We start from the raw sequence: 13,851 nt of genomic DNA, 5'->3' as shown, positions 1-13,851 counted from the left end.
ATTGGATTTTCCCACCCGGTCCCCCCAACCCTCAATGGTACCTTCTCCTCCCCGTGACGTCACTTCCGCCCTCCCTCGGCGGAAGCGGCGCTCCCGCAGGGGGCGTGGCCTCTTTCTGAGGCGGGCGGCGGCCATGGCGGAGCCGCGGGTGCGGCTGCGAGGGGCCCCGGGCGGGCTCGGGGGCTCGGGGGACTCCGGGGGCGGCCGGGCCGGGGCCCGGCGGGGCTCGGGGGGCGCGCGGGGAGCGGCGGGGGGCGCGGGGAGCAGCGGGCGGGCGGCGGGAGCGGCGCGGGGGCGCGGCCACGCGGTGCGGCTGGGCCCGGTGCGGTGCGGCCTGGGCCCGGTGCGGTGCGGCCCGGGCCCGGCGAGGGCCCGGCTCACCCGGGCTCCCCGCCGCAGGTGCTGGTGATCGACGGGCGCGGGCACCTCCTGGGCCGGCTGGCGGCGATCGTGGCCAAGCAGGTGCTGCTGGGTGAGTGCGGGGCGGCGGCGCCGGGGCAATTACCGGGAACGGCACCGGGACCCCCGCGCCGTGATGAGCCCTGTCGGCTGTCGAGTTTGGCGACAATGAGACACGCCTACATGCACTACCAGCTGAGCGCGCGGGGGAAAACTGGGGAAAGGGGTGAAACCCGGGATTAACGGGGAAAACCTGGAATAATGGGGGAAGAACGGGAAAAGGGTGAAAAACCGGGGTTAACGGGGAAAGCTGGGAGTAACGAGGGAAGAAAACAAGAATAAAGGGGGAAAAACAGGAATAAACGGGAAAAAACCGGGAATTAAAGGGGAAACCCGGAAAATTGGGGAAAATGCGGGATTAACGGGGCCCGGGCCGGTGTCGCTGTCCCCAGGCCGCCGCGTGGTCGTGGTTCGCTGCGAGGGCATCAACATCTCCGGGAACTTCTACCGGAACAAGCGTGAGTGCCGGGGGGCGGGATCTGGGGGGAAAAACCGGGATTTGGGGATGAAATCCCGGATTTTGGGGACGGTTTTGAGAGATTCTGCCCCGTTTTTAAAGGAATTCTGCCCCGTGAATTTTGCTGGGCTTTTGAGGAATTCTGCTCCATTTTTGGAGGATTCTGCCCCGTTTTGGGCGGACTCTCCCTCATTTCTGAGGGATGCTGCCTCTTTTTTAATGGATTCTCCCCATTTTTGATCGTTTCTGCCCCATTTCTGATGGGTTCTGCCCAGCTTCTCAGGGATTCTACCCCATCCCAATTTTTAAAGGAATTTGCCCCTTTTTTGAGGGATTCTCCCCGTTTCTGGTGGATTTTGCCCGATTCCTGCTGATTCTGCCCCATTTCCCCCCCCAGTGAAGTTCCTGGCCTTCCTGAGGAAGAGGATGAACACGAACCCGTCCCGGGGCCCCTTCCACTTCCGAGCGCCCAGCCGCATCTTCTGGCGCACGGTGCGAGGTGAGAGACCCCAAAAACGCCTGAAATCACCCCAAAAACTGCCCTAAAAATCCCCCAAAAACTGCCCCAAAAATCCCCCAAAAACTGCCCCAAAAATCACCCAAAAACTGCCCCAAAATCCCAAAACCCCCCAGCCACATTTTCTGGCACATGGTCTGAGGTGAGAGACCCCAAAAACGCCAGAAATCACCCCAAAATCCCTACACGTCGTGAAGTGAGAGAGACCCAAAATCCCCAAATTCTCCCCCAAAATCCACACGCACAGTCTGGAGTGAGAGGAGCGCAAAACCCTAAAAACCCAAAATTCCCCCCAGAATCTCAAAACCCTCAGGTTGCCCTAAATCCCCGTTTTTCCCCCCAAACCCCCAATTGCCCTAAATCCCCGTTTTTCCCCCCAACCCAGGCATGCTGCCCCACAAGACCAAGCGGGGGGGGCCGCTGAAGCGGCTCAAGGTGTTGGATGGGATCCCCCCTCCCTACGACAAGGTGGGACCCAAAATCCCCGAATCCAGCCCAAAATCCCTGCCCCAGTTCCCCAAATCCCGGTGTCGGTGATGTCGCCTTTACCTACATTGTTTGACTGGAGCTGAGAAAAACCCAAAGCTGAGACACCCGGGACCCCACAGACCCCTGAAATCTGCTAAAAAACCATAAAAATCCGTTAAATCCCCCTGAAATCCTGTAATCCACAACCAAAGTCACATCAAAATACTAAAATCCCATAAAACCCCTAAAATCCCATAAAGTCCCTAAAAAAATTCCCCTGAAATCTTGTAGTCCACACCAAAATCCCATAAAACCCTAAAATTTCATAAATCCCTAAAACCCCAGAAGTTCCCTAAAAAAAATCTGATAAAATCGTAATTAAATCTTGTAATCTTCACCAAAATCACAGAAAAATACTGTAATGCCATAAAACCATTAAAATCCCATTAAGTCCCTAAAAATAGCTGATAAAATCCCCCTGAGATCTTGTAATCCCCACTGAAATCCCATAAAACCGCTGAAATCCCATAAAGTTCTTTAAAAAGTCTGGTAGAATTCCCTGAAATGTGAGAAAATCTCCTAAAGTCCTGTAATCCGCACCAAAATCCCATAAAACCCCTAAAATCTCGTAAAACCCTCTAAAATTCCAGAAGCTCCCTGAAAAAATCTGGTAAAATCCCCCTGAAATTCTGTAATCCGCACCGAAATCCCATAAAACTGCAAAATCTCATAAATTCCCAGAGGTTCCCCAAGAAATCTGACAAAAACACAAGGAAATTTTGTAATCCCCACCAAAATCCCATAAAAACCTTAAAATCTCAATAACTCTTGAAAATCCAAGAAACCCCCAAAAAATATGATAATATCGCAATTAAATCGTGTAATCCTCACCAAAATCTCATAGAACTCCTAAAATCCCATAAAACCTCCTAAAATCCCATAAACTCCCTAAAATCTTTCTAATATCTTGTAAAATCTGATAGACTCACTAAAATTTCATAAAATTTCATTAAAATTGTGTAAACTCCTTAAAAAAGTCTGATAAAACCTGTTAAACTCCCATAATCCCACCCAAATTCCAGGAAACCTTTAAAATCTCATAAAACCCCTAAAATCCCAGAAACTCCCTGAAAAAATACCCCTAAAATCTTGTAGCCCTCACCAAAATCCTATAAACCTTCTGAAATGCCATAAAACTGCTAAAATCTCACAAAATTCCCCTAAAATCTCATAAAGTCCCTAAAAAAAATTTCATGAAACCATCTAAAATCTCATAATCCCCAAAAATCCTGTAAACCCCTTAAAATCCCATAAATCCCCTAAAATCTCAGGAATCCCCTAAAATCCCATAAATCCCCTAAAATCCCATAAATCCCCTAAAATCTCATCCCCCCATCAAAATCTCCCAAACCCCCCCACCAAAATCCCATAAAACCCTGAAAATCCCACAAATCCCCCCAAAACCCGAGACCCCCAAAATCCCCCGAAAACCCCAAAATTTGGGATTTTGCAGCGGAAGCGCATGGTGGTGCCGGCGGCGCTGAAAATCATCCGCCTCAAACCCACCCGAAAGGTGAGCCCGGGATTTTGGGGCAATTTGGGGGGTTTTGGGGGAATATTTATGAGGATTTTTTGGGGGGAGTTTCTGGGGTTTTGTGGGATTTTTTGAGGTTTTTTTAGGGAGTTTCTGGGGTTTTGGGGGGATTTATAAGATTTTAACAGACCTATGGGATTTAAGAGGATTTTAGGAGGTTTATGGGATTTTAGAAGGTTTATAGGAATTTTGTGGGGATTATGTATTTTAGGGGGATTTTATGAGATCTTTTTAGGGTTTTTATGGGATTTTAGGGGGTCTATGGGACTTTATTAATTTTATGGGATTTTATTTGGGATTCCGGCCTTTAGGTGCCGTGTAAGTCAGATTTGGGCGAACTCTGCTATTTTGGGGGTTTTGGGCTCTTTTTGGGTGTGCTTTTTTGGGGTGGGATTTTTGGGCTGTTTTGGGGGTTTTTGGGGTGGGATTTTTGGGCTGTTTTGGGGGTTTTTTGGTGTGTTTTGGGCTGTTTTGGGGTGGGATTTTTGGGCTGTTTTGGGGTGTGTTTTGGGCTCTTTTGGGCTTTTTTGGGGCGTTTCCTGAGCTCCCAGTGCTCCCAGTTTGCCGTGCTGGGCCGCCTGGCGCACGAGGTGGGCTGGAAGTACCGGGACGTGACCGAGGCCCTGGAGGAGAAGAGGAAGGAGAAGGCCAAGATCCGGTACAACAAGAAGAGGAAGATGATGGTGAGGAAAACGGGGGAAATCACCCCAAAATTGGGGAAAAAACCCCAGGATTTGGGTGTGGGACTTGAAAAAACTCACAGGGAGGAAGAACAGGGTGGGAAAGGCCGAAAACCAGGGAAAAGCCCCAAACTGGGGACCTGTCAGTGCCTGATTTTCCCTGTTTTCCGTGTTTTTTCCCTTTCTCCCATTTGCCTTGTTTTTTTCCCCTCTTTTCCACTTTTTTCCCTTCTTTTTTTTTTTTACATTTTCCCCCCTTTTTTCCACATTTTTTTTCTGGTGGTTTTTTTTTTTTCATTTTCCTATTGTTTCTCCTCTTTTTTCAATGTTTTTTCTGTCCTTTCCCTGATTTTCTTGGGTTTTTTCTCCCCATTTTTCCGCGGTTTTTTCCCTGTGTGTTCTTGGTTTTTCCCCCATTTTTTCACTGGGTTTTCCCCAATTTTTGCCCCATTTTTTCCCCCATTTTTTCCCTGGGTTTTCCCCATTTTTTCCCTGGGTTTTCCCCTATTTTCTCCCCATTTTTTTCCCCCGTTTTTCCCTCATTTTTCCCAATTTCCCCGTTTTCTCCACCATTCCAGAGCCTGCGGCGCCGGGCCGAGCGCAGCGCGGAGAAGAAAGCGGCGCCGTTCACGGCAGTGCTGCGCCAGCACGGGCTGCTGCTGTGAAATAAACCCAAATAAACCCAAATAAACCCAAACTGGGAGTGTCTGAGAGTGTGTGAGTGTAACTGGGACCAACTGGGGCAAACTGGGATGGACTGGGATGGACTGGGAGCAGAGAGCGGCGCTGTTCATGGCAGTGCAGCACCTGTGAAATAAACCCAAAATAAACCCAAACTGGGAGTGTCTGAGTGTAACTGGGACAGACTGGGACAAACTGGGCCAGACTGGCAGAGTCTGGTTGTGACTGGGACGGACTGGGAGGGACCGGGCCCTGTTTTGGGGGCATTTCAGAGCTTTTATTGAGCCACAGGCCGGTGGCAGCAACTGCTGTGGTCACTCCAGCGGTCACTCCAGCGGTCAGTGGTCACTCCCGCGGTCAGTGGTCACTCCAGGGACTCAGTGGTCACTCCAGCGGTCACTCCAGGGACTCAGTGGTCACTCCAGCGGTCACTCCAGCGGTCAGTGGTCACTCCGGAGGGTCAGTGGTCACTCCCGCGGTCACTCCGGCCGTTTTCAGCCCCACCTGTTCGCGGGCCTGGTCCAGCAGCCGCGCGATGACCTCGCTCTCGGCCAGCGGCATCTCGGGGCTCTCGGTCAGCCCTGGGGCGCCGGGGGTCAGAGACCCCAAAACCGGGGGGATTCACCCCAAAACCGGGGAGATTCACCCGAAAACCGGGGGGATTCACCCCAAAACCGGGGGTTCCACCCAAAACCGGGGGATTCACCCGAAAACCGGGGGGATTCACCCCAAAATCGGGGGTTCCACCCAAAACCCCGGGATTTTCACCCCAAAATCTGGACATTTCACCACAAAACCGGGAGGTCCTGCCCCAAAACCTGAGGATTTCACCCAAATACCAGGCGTTCCACTCCAAAACAGGGGGTTCCACCCCAAAACTGGGAGTTTTCACTCCAAAATGGGAGGTTTTACCCCAAATCCCATTTTTCTCCCTACATCCCAGTGTTTTCCCCCAGTTCCCAGTGTTTCCCCCCAAATCCCTTGTTTTTTACCCCAAATCTCAGGTTTTCCCCCAATTTCCCAGACTTTCCCCCCCACATCCTGTGGTCTTTTCCCCCAAATCCTATTTTTCCTCCCCAATCCCCAGTTTTTTCCCCAATTCCCTTGCTTTCCCCCCAAATCCCGTGTTTTTTCCCCCAAATCCCATCTCCCCCCCCGAAACCCCAGTTTTTTCCCAAAATCCTATTTTTTCACCCCAAACCTCACCCTGCAGCAGGCACTCCCGCACGTGCTGGGCCCCGTAGCGCAGCCAAACCCCGGGTTTTTCCCCCAAACCCCATTTTTCCCCCCAATTCCCTGGTTTTCCCCAATTCCCGTGTTTTTTCCCAAAATCCCGTTTTTTCGGCCCAAACCTCACCCTGCAGCAGGCACTCCCGCACGTGCTGGGCCTCGTAGCGCAGCCCGGTGCTGTGGGGGAAGTTGAGGGGCTCGGCCGGGGGGGGCAGCGGGAATCGCTCGCGGCGCCCCCCCCAGAGCAGCTCCGTGGGGCAGTTCATGTGGGTCGGCAGCTGGGGGGGGCATGGAGGGGGGGGTCAGACCCAAAAACACCCGAAATCCGCCCAAAAACCAACAGAAATCCACCCCAAAAACACCCAAAATCCGCCCAGAAACACCCGAAATCCGCCCAAAAACAACAGAAATCCACCCCAAAAACACCCAAAATCCGCCCAGAAACACCCGAAATCCGCCCAAAATCACCTGAAATCCACCCAAAAACAACAGAAATCCACCAAAAAACCATCTAAATCCGCCCAAAATCACCCGAAATCCACCCAAAACCACCCCAAATCCACCCTAAAACACCCGAAATCTGCCCGAAACCAACAGAAATTCACCCAAAACCACCCAAAATCCACCCAGAAACACCCGAAATCCACCCAAAAACACCCGAAATCCTCCCGAAAACAACAGAAATTCACTGTAAAACACCCAAAATCCACCCAAAACCAACAGAAATCCACCCAAAAACACCCGAAATCCGCCCAAAAATCACTGAAATCCCCCAAGAAATGAACCCCAGACCCAAAAAACCCCAAGGACCCCTGAAAACACCCCAAGAAACCCCCAAAAAATGAACATTGGACCTAAAAACCCCCAGAAAACCCTGAAAACCCCCAAAAAAACCTCAAAAAATGGACCAAGGCCCCAAAAACACCCAGGAAATGAACTCCATCTCCAAAAACCCCCAGAAAACCCTGAAAACCTCCCAAAAACACCCAAATAATGAACCCCGGCCCCAGAAACCCCCCCAGAAAAACAAAACAAAAAACCGAAAAAAACTCAGAACCCCCCCAAAACACGAATCCTGGCCCCAAAAATCCCCAAAAAACGAAGAAACCCCAAAAAATGAACCCCATCCTCAAAAAAGCCCAAAAACTCCAAAAAACCCCAAACCAATGAACAACCGGGGGGTTTCACCCCAAAACCTGGGGGGCTTTCCCCCAAATCCCGGGTATTTCACCCCAAAACTCCGCGTTTCCCCCCCGAACCCCGGGCTTTAGGGTCGCCCCCGGTTTTGGGGTGAAATCCGCGGGTTTTGGGTACCTCGGCCCAGCCGCGCGGCCCCCCCAGCGCCGCCCCCCCCGGCAGCGCCGCGGCCATGGAGAAAACGAGCGAGGCGAGGTTCCCCCCCGGGAACGAGAGCGACACCGACACCGACTCGTCCACGCCTGGAATGGGGCAAAAAATGGGGAAAATGGGCAAAAATCATGGGGGGAATAATGGGGGAAAAACGGGGAAAATGGGCAAAAATCATGGGGGAAAAATGGGGGGAAAACGGGGGGAAAATGGGGGAAAATGATGGGGGAAATAACGGGGGAAAAACGGCGAAAATGGGCAAAAATCATGGGGGCAATAATGGGGGAAAAATGGGGGGAAATGGGCAAAAATCATGGGGGGAATAATGGGGGGAAAATGGGCAAAAATCATGGGGGGCATAATGGGGAGAAAAATGGGGGGAAAATGGGAAAAATTATGGGGGGAATGATGGGGGGAAATGGGGAAAATAATGGGAGAAATAATGGGGAAAATGATGGGGAAAATAATGGGGGAAAAAACGGGAAAAACTGGAAAAAAAATAACGGGGAAATAATGGGGGGAAAATGGGAAAAAAAGGGGGGGGAAATGGGAAAAATAATGGGGGAAATAATGGGGAAAATAATGGGGGAAAACGGGAAAAAAATTGGGGAAAATAACGAGGGAAATGGGGGGGAAATAATTGGAGGAATGGGGAAATAATGGGGGGTAGAAATGGAGGAAAACGGGGAAATAATGGGGGAAATGAGGGGGGAAATAATGGGGAAAAAACGGGGGAAAACGGGCAAGAAGAATGGGGGAAATAACGGGGGGGGATGGGAAAAAAGGGGGGGAATAATGGGGGAATTAACGGGGGGAAATGGGGGAAAACAGGGAAAAATAATGGGGAGAAATATGGGAAAAAATGGGGGAAAATAATGGGGGAAAATAATGGGGGAAAAAGGAGACAAACGGGACAAGAGTGGGAAGAAAAGCGGGAAAATGGGGAAGAGAGACCCCAGAGACCCCCAGTCCATCCCAGTCCATCCCAGTCCCTCCCAGTCCATCCCAGTCCATCCCAGTCCATCCCAGTCCCTCCCGGTCCCCCCCAATCCCCCCCAATCCCTCCCAGTGCCCCCCATTCCCCCCCATTCCCCCCCAGTGGCCCCCCAGCACCCCCAGTCCGTACCGGTGGGGTGCAGCACGCCGCAGGCTGTGATTTGGGGAGGGGGCTGCCCCCGCGCCCCCCCCAGCATGGCCAGGGCCGTTTGGATCCCGTAGCCCCCCAGGTCCAGCAGGACCCCCGAGCCGGGGCTCGCGCAGCCGCGGGACCCCCCCCAGGTCGAAGCCGAGCTCCCCCCGCAGCACCAGGGGCGACCCCAGCGCCCCCCCCCGGGCCAGCGAGCGCAGGCGGCGCCAGGCGGGGAAAAAACGGGTCCAGAAACCCTGGAAACGGGAAAAAACGGGGGAAAACGGGTCAGAAACCCTGGAAACGGGAAAAAACGCGGGGGAAAGGGTCAGAAACGCTGGAAATGGGAAAAAACGGGTCAGAAAACCTGGAAACGGGAAAAAAACGGGGAAAAACGGGTGAGAAACCCTGGAAACGGGAAAAAACGGGGAAAAACGGGTCAGAAACCCTGGAAACGGGAAAAAACGGGGAAAAATGGGTGAGAAAACCTGGAAACGGGAAAAAACGGGTCAGAAAACCTGGAAACGGGAAGAAACGGGAAAAAACGGGGAAAAACGGGTCAGAAACCCTGGAAACAGGAAAAAACGGGGGAAAACGGGTCAGAAACCCTGGAAACGGGAAAAACGGGAAAAAATGGGTCCAGAAACCCTGGAAATGGGAAAAAACCGGGAAAAAATGGGTCAGAAACGCTGCAAATGGGAAACAACGGGGAAAAACGGGTCAGAAACCCTGGAAACGGGAAAAAATTGGGGAAAAAGGGTCAGAAACCCTAAGAATGGGAAAAAACAGGAAAAAACGGGTCCAGAAACCCTGGAAACGGGAAAAACGGGAAAAAACGGGTCAGAAACGCTGCAAGCAGGAAACAACGGGGAAAAAAGGGTCAGAAACCCTAAGAATGGGAAAAAACAGGAAAAAACGGGTCAGAAACCCTGGAAACGGGAAAAAACGGGTCAGAAAACCTGGAAACGGGAAGAAACGGGAAAAAACGGGGAAAAACGGGTCAGAAACCCTGGAAACAGGAAAAAACGGGGGAAAACCGGGTCAGAAACCCTGGAAACGGGAAAAAAACGGGAAAAAATGGGTCCAGAAACCCTGGAAATGGGAAAAAACGGGGAAAAAATGGGTCAGAAACGCTGCAAATGGGAAACAACGGGGAAAAACGGGTCAGAAACCCTGGAAACGGGAAAAAATGGGGGAAAAAGGGTCAGAAACCCTAAGAATGGGAAAAAACAGGAAAAAACGGGTCCAGAAACCCTGGAAACGGGAAAAAACGGGAAAAAACGGGTCAGAAACGCTGCAAGCAGGAAACAATGGGGAAAAAAGGGTCAGAAACCCTAAGAATGGGAAAAAACAGGAAAAAACGGGTCCAGAAACCCTGGAAACGGGAAAAAACGGGTCAGAAACCCTGGAAACTGGAAAAAATGGGAAAAAAACGGGTCAGAAACCCTATAAATGGGAAAAAACAGAAAGAAACGGGTCAGAAACCCTGGAAACGGGAAAAAAACGGGAAAAAATGGGTCAGAAACCCTGGAAACAGGAAAAAACGGGTCGGAAACCCCAAAAATGGGAAAAAATGGGTCAGAAACCCTGGAAATGGGAAAAAACAGGAAAAAACGGGTCAGAAACCCTGGAAATGGAAAAAACGCGGGGGAAACGGGTCAGAAACCCTAAAAATGGGAAAAAATGGGAAGAAACAGGTCAGAAACCCTGGAAACGGGGAAAAACAGGTCAGAAAACGTGGAAACGGGAAACTGGGGATACTGGGAGCACTGGGAGGGGCACTGGGAGGGGTTACTGGTGTTACTGGGATGGGTTACTGGGGTTACTGGGACGGGTTACTGGTGTCACTGGTGTTACTGGGATGGGTTACTGGGAATGGATCACTGGGAGCACTGGGATGGGTTACTGGTGTTACTGGGAATGGATCACTGGTGTCACTGGTGTCACTGGTGTCACTGGCCCCACCTCCATGAGGAACACGCCCTCGTCCCGCGCCGTCCCCACGAGCTGCGCGACCTCGCGCGCCCCGGGCGCCATCGGCTTCTCCATGAGCACCGGGCGGCCCCGGCGCAGGAACAGCAGCCCCACGGGCAGGTGCGCGGGGTTCACCACCCCCACGTACACCACGTCTGGGGGGGAACCCCAAAAAAACCCCCTGAGAAACCCCAAAAAAACCCCGACCCCAAAAAACCCCAAATTCCCTGAAAAAAAACCCAAAACCGCAATCAAACCCCATCAAACCCCATGGAGCAGGAGCCCCGCGGGCAGGTGCGCGGGGTTCACCACCCCCACGTACACCACGTCTGGGGGGGAACCCCAAAAAAACCCCCTGAGAAACCCCAAAAAAACCCCGACCCCAAAAAACCCCAAATTCCCTGAAAAAAAACCCAAAACCGCAATCAAACCCCATCAAACCCCATGGAGCAGGAGCCCCGCGGGCAGGTGCGTGGGGTTCACGGCCCCCACGTACACCACGTCTGGGGGGGAACCCCCAAAAAAACCCCCTGAGTGACCCCAAAAAAACCCTGACCCCAAAAAACCCCAAAAAACCAAAGTTCCCCCCCCCAAAACCCCATAAACCCCCCCAAAACCTCATAAAACCCAAAAAAAACCCCATAGAACTCCATAAAAGTCCATAAACCCCCACATGTGTGGGGACACCCCAAATGCCGCCTCAGGGAACCCCCAAACAAACCCGACCCCAAAAAACCCCAAAAAAACCAAATTTCCCCCCCAAAAAACCCAAAAAACCCAAAAAACCCCATAAAACCGCCAAATCTCCCAAAATTGCCCACGGGCCACACCAAATGCCCCCAGAACTCCCCAGAATCCCCCCCAAAAACCCCAAAATTCCTTCGGGACACGCCGAAACCCCAAAAAAACCCCCAAAACCCCAAAATCCCCCCAAAATCCCCCAAACGCGGGGTCTCACCCACGCCGGGGTCCTGGGCCAGCTCCTCGTAGGATCCGTACGCCCGGGGCACCCCAAAATGCTGCGCGAAGTCGCGGGCGCGCCCCAAATCCCGCGCGGCCACCGCCGCCACCTGCGGGGACCCCAAAATCCCCGAAAAACTCAAAATCCCCGAAAAAAAATTCAAAATCCCCGGGAAAAACCCCAAAATCCCCGGGGGAACCCCAAAATCCCACCCGGGACACTTCAAAATCCGGGGGAACCCCAAAACCCCCGGGGGGAGCCAAAAATCCCACCCAGGGAACCCCAAAATCCCCGGAAAAAACCCCAAAACCCCCGGGGGTGTTGGGGACACGCCCAATTTTGGGGGGACACGCCCAGGGTTTGGGGACACGCCCAGGTCTGGGGACACGCCCAATTTTGGGGGGACACGCCCATAATTTTTGGGGACACGCCCATAATTTTTTGGGACACGCCCAGGGTTTTTGGGGACACGCCCCCGGCTTTTAGGGCGTCCCGGGGATTTTGGGGTTCCCGGAGGCGTTTTGGGGCTCCCGGGGGGATTTTTCCGGGGATCCCGATGATTTTCGGCGGGCTCCCGGGGTAATTGGAGGGGAATTCCGGGGTTTTTGGGGCTGCCCGGGTTTGGCGTGCCCCGGGGGTGTTTTGGGGTGAATTTGGGGGGTTTTGGGTCACCGTGTGCTCCTCGGGGGGCAGCGTCCGCAGCGCCAGCACGAAGTCGTGGCTGATGGCCCCGGCCGAGCAGATGCCCCAGCGGGTGGGGCCGGGCCGGGACCGGGGCCGCTCCGGGCTGGGGCACGGCGGCTCCGGGGCCCGCTCCCGGTTCCGGTTCCGGTCCTCATCCCCGTCCCGGTTCGTGTTCCGGTCCCGATCCATGTCCTGGTTCCGATCCCGATCCTGGTCCTGATCCAGATCTGTGTCCTGATCTCGGTACCGGCCGCGGTCCCGGTCCCGGTCCCGGTGCCAACCTTGATCCCGCCCCCCATCCCGGTTCCTGTCCCGGTCCCGGTTCCCGTCCCGGTTCCTGGTCCCGATCCCAGCACCAATCACGGCCAGGCTCTTGTCCCGGTCCCGGTTCGGTCTCGGTCCCTGTCCTGACCCTGACCCGGTTCTTATCCCGATTCTCGTTCCCGTCCCTGTCCCTGTCCCTGTCCCGGTCCCTGTCCCGGTTCGGTCCCGGTCCCTGTTCCTGTTCCAGTCCCAATCCCAATCCCAATCCCAGTTCCCGACCCTGCTCCCGTTCGGTCCCGGTTCTGTCCCAACCCCAATCCCGGTCCCAGTCCCGGTTCCTGTCCCGGTCCCAGTTCTGTCCTGGTTCTGTCCCGGTTCTGTCCCTGTTCCTGTCCCGGTTACCTGACCCCGGTCCCGGTCCCGTCCCTTTTCCTGTCCCGATCCCGCTTCTGCCCCGGTCCCGGTTCTGTTCCTGTCCCAGTTCTGTCCCGGTTCCTGTCCCGGTTCAGTCCCGGTCCCGTCCCGCACCTGCCGGGCCCCGCCCGCCCCTCCCCCCGCCGTGGGAAGCTCCGCGCGCCCCTCCCCCCACCCACGGCCGGGGGGGGAGGGGCGGGAACCCCAAAATCGGGGGGGGGAGGGGCGGGGGGAAGGGCAGGAGCTGCCCCGAGACCCCTGGGGGAGCCGGGATTTGGGGCGATTTGGGGCGATTTGGGGATTTGGGGCGATTTGGGGCGATTTGGGGATTTGGGGGGATTTGGGGCGATTTGGGGATTTTTGGGGATTTCGGGGCCTGGGGGGATCCGGGGATTTCGGGGGGATTTTGGAGATTTTGGATGTCCCCGGATTTCGGGGATTTTGGGATTTCGGGGGGAATTTTGGAGAAATTTTGGAGATTTTGAAGATTTCGAGGATTTCGGGGATTTTGGGGACTTCAGGGATTTTGTTTTGGGGATTTTTCGGAGGCGTTTTGGTGGTCCCTGGATTTTGGGGATTTCGGGAATTTTTGGGGCATTTTCGGAGGATTTTTGGGATTTCTGGGATTTGGAGATTTCGGGGATTTCGGGGATTTCTGAGATTTTCAGAATTTTGAGAATTTTCAGAGGATTTGGGGCATTTTGGGGCTCCCTGGATTTCAGGGGTTTTGGAGATTTTGGTGTCAATTCGGGGATTTTGGGGGGATTTGGGGATTTTGGGGTCATTTTGGCCGTTTCTGGGTCCCGGAGTCCCCTCGGGGGCGTGGCTCCCTCCCCGCACGTGCCGTGGCCACGCCCCCTCCGCGCGGCGCCGCGCTCCCATTGGTCAGACCCCCCAAGGGGCGTGCCCGATATGCAAATGAGAGGCCGGTGAACGGCTGCGTTTATTGGCTGCCTGGTGGGCGTGGCTCCGGGGACGGACGCGGCGCTGATTGG

The 13,851-nt window shown here is 54.0% G+C and overlaps 2 protein-coding genes and 2 non-coding genes across 4 annotated transcripts; 3 read left to right on the top strand and 1 right to left on the bottom strand.

Moving 5' to 3' along the window:
- Positions 1-60: 60 nt before the first annotated feature.
- On the top strand, positions 61-4,882 carry LOC115917126 (60S ribosomal protein L13a). Its single transcript, XM_030970864.1, has 8 exons — positions 61-148; positions 400-472; positions 852-917; positions 1,314-1,415; positions 1,819-1,901; positions 3,415-3,474; positions 4,056-4,178; positions 4,754-4,882. Exons 1-8 carry the CDS (start codon positions 134-136, stop codon positions 4,838-4,840), a joined length of 609 nt encoding a protein of 202 aa, XP_030826724.1. The 5' UTR covers positions 61-133; the 3' UTR covers positions 4,841-4,882.
- LOC115917129 lies at positions 526-604 on the top strand. The gene has a single exon (XR_004061671.1). It is a non-coding gene; the product is annotated as a small nucleolar RNA Z195/SNORD33/SNORD32 family (small nucleolar RNA).
- On the top strand, positions 1,960-2,029 carry LOC115917130. The gene has a single exon (XR_004061672.1). It is a non-coding gene; the product is annotated as a small nucleolar RNA SNORD34 (small nucleolar RNA).
- Positions 4,883-5,303: 421 nt separating the features above from the next.
- Positions 5,304-13,738, bottom strand: DHDH (dihydrodiol dehydrogenase). Its single transcript, XM_030970845.1, is given in 9 exon segments — positions 5,304-5,437; positions 6,214-6,364; positions 7,401-7,525; positions 8,560-8,681; positions 8,683-8,816; positions 10,525-10,688; positions 11,492-11,603; positions 12,167-12,580; positions 13,697-13,738. Coding segments are annotated over 9 exon segments (1,398 nt in total).
- Between the last annotated feature and the right edge of the window lie 113 nt (positions 13,739-13,851).

This window comes from Camarhynchus parvulus, unplaced genomic scaffold, assembly GCF_901933205.1.
Source record: "Camarhynchus parvulus unplaced genomic scaffold, STF_HiC, whole genome shotgun sequence".
NCBI classification, from domain to species: domain Eukaryota; kingdom Metazoa; phylum Chordata; class Aves; order Passeriformes; family Thraupidae; genus Camarhynchus; species Camarhynchus parvulus.
This window is presented reverse-complemented; position numbering and strand designations above follow the sequence as displayed.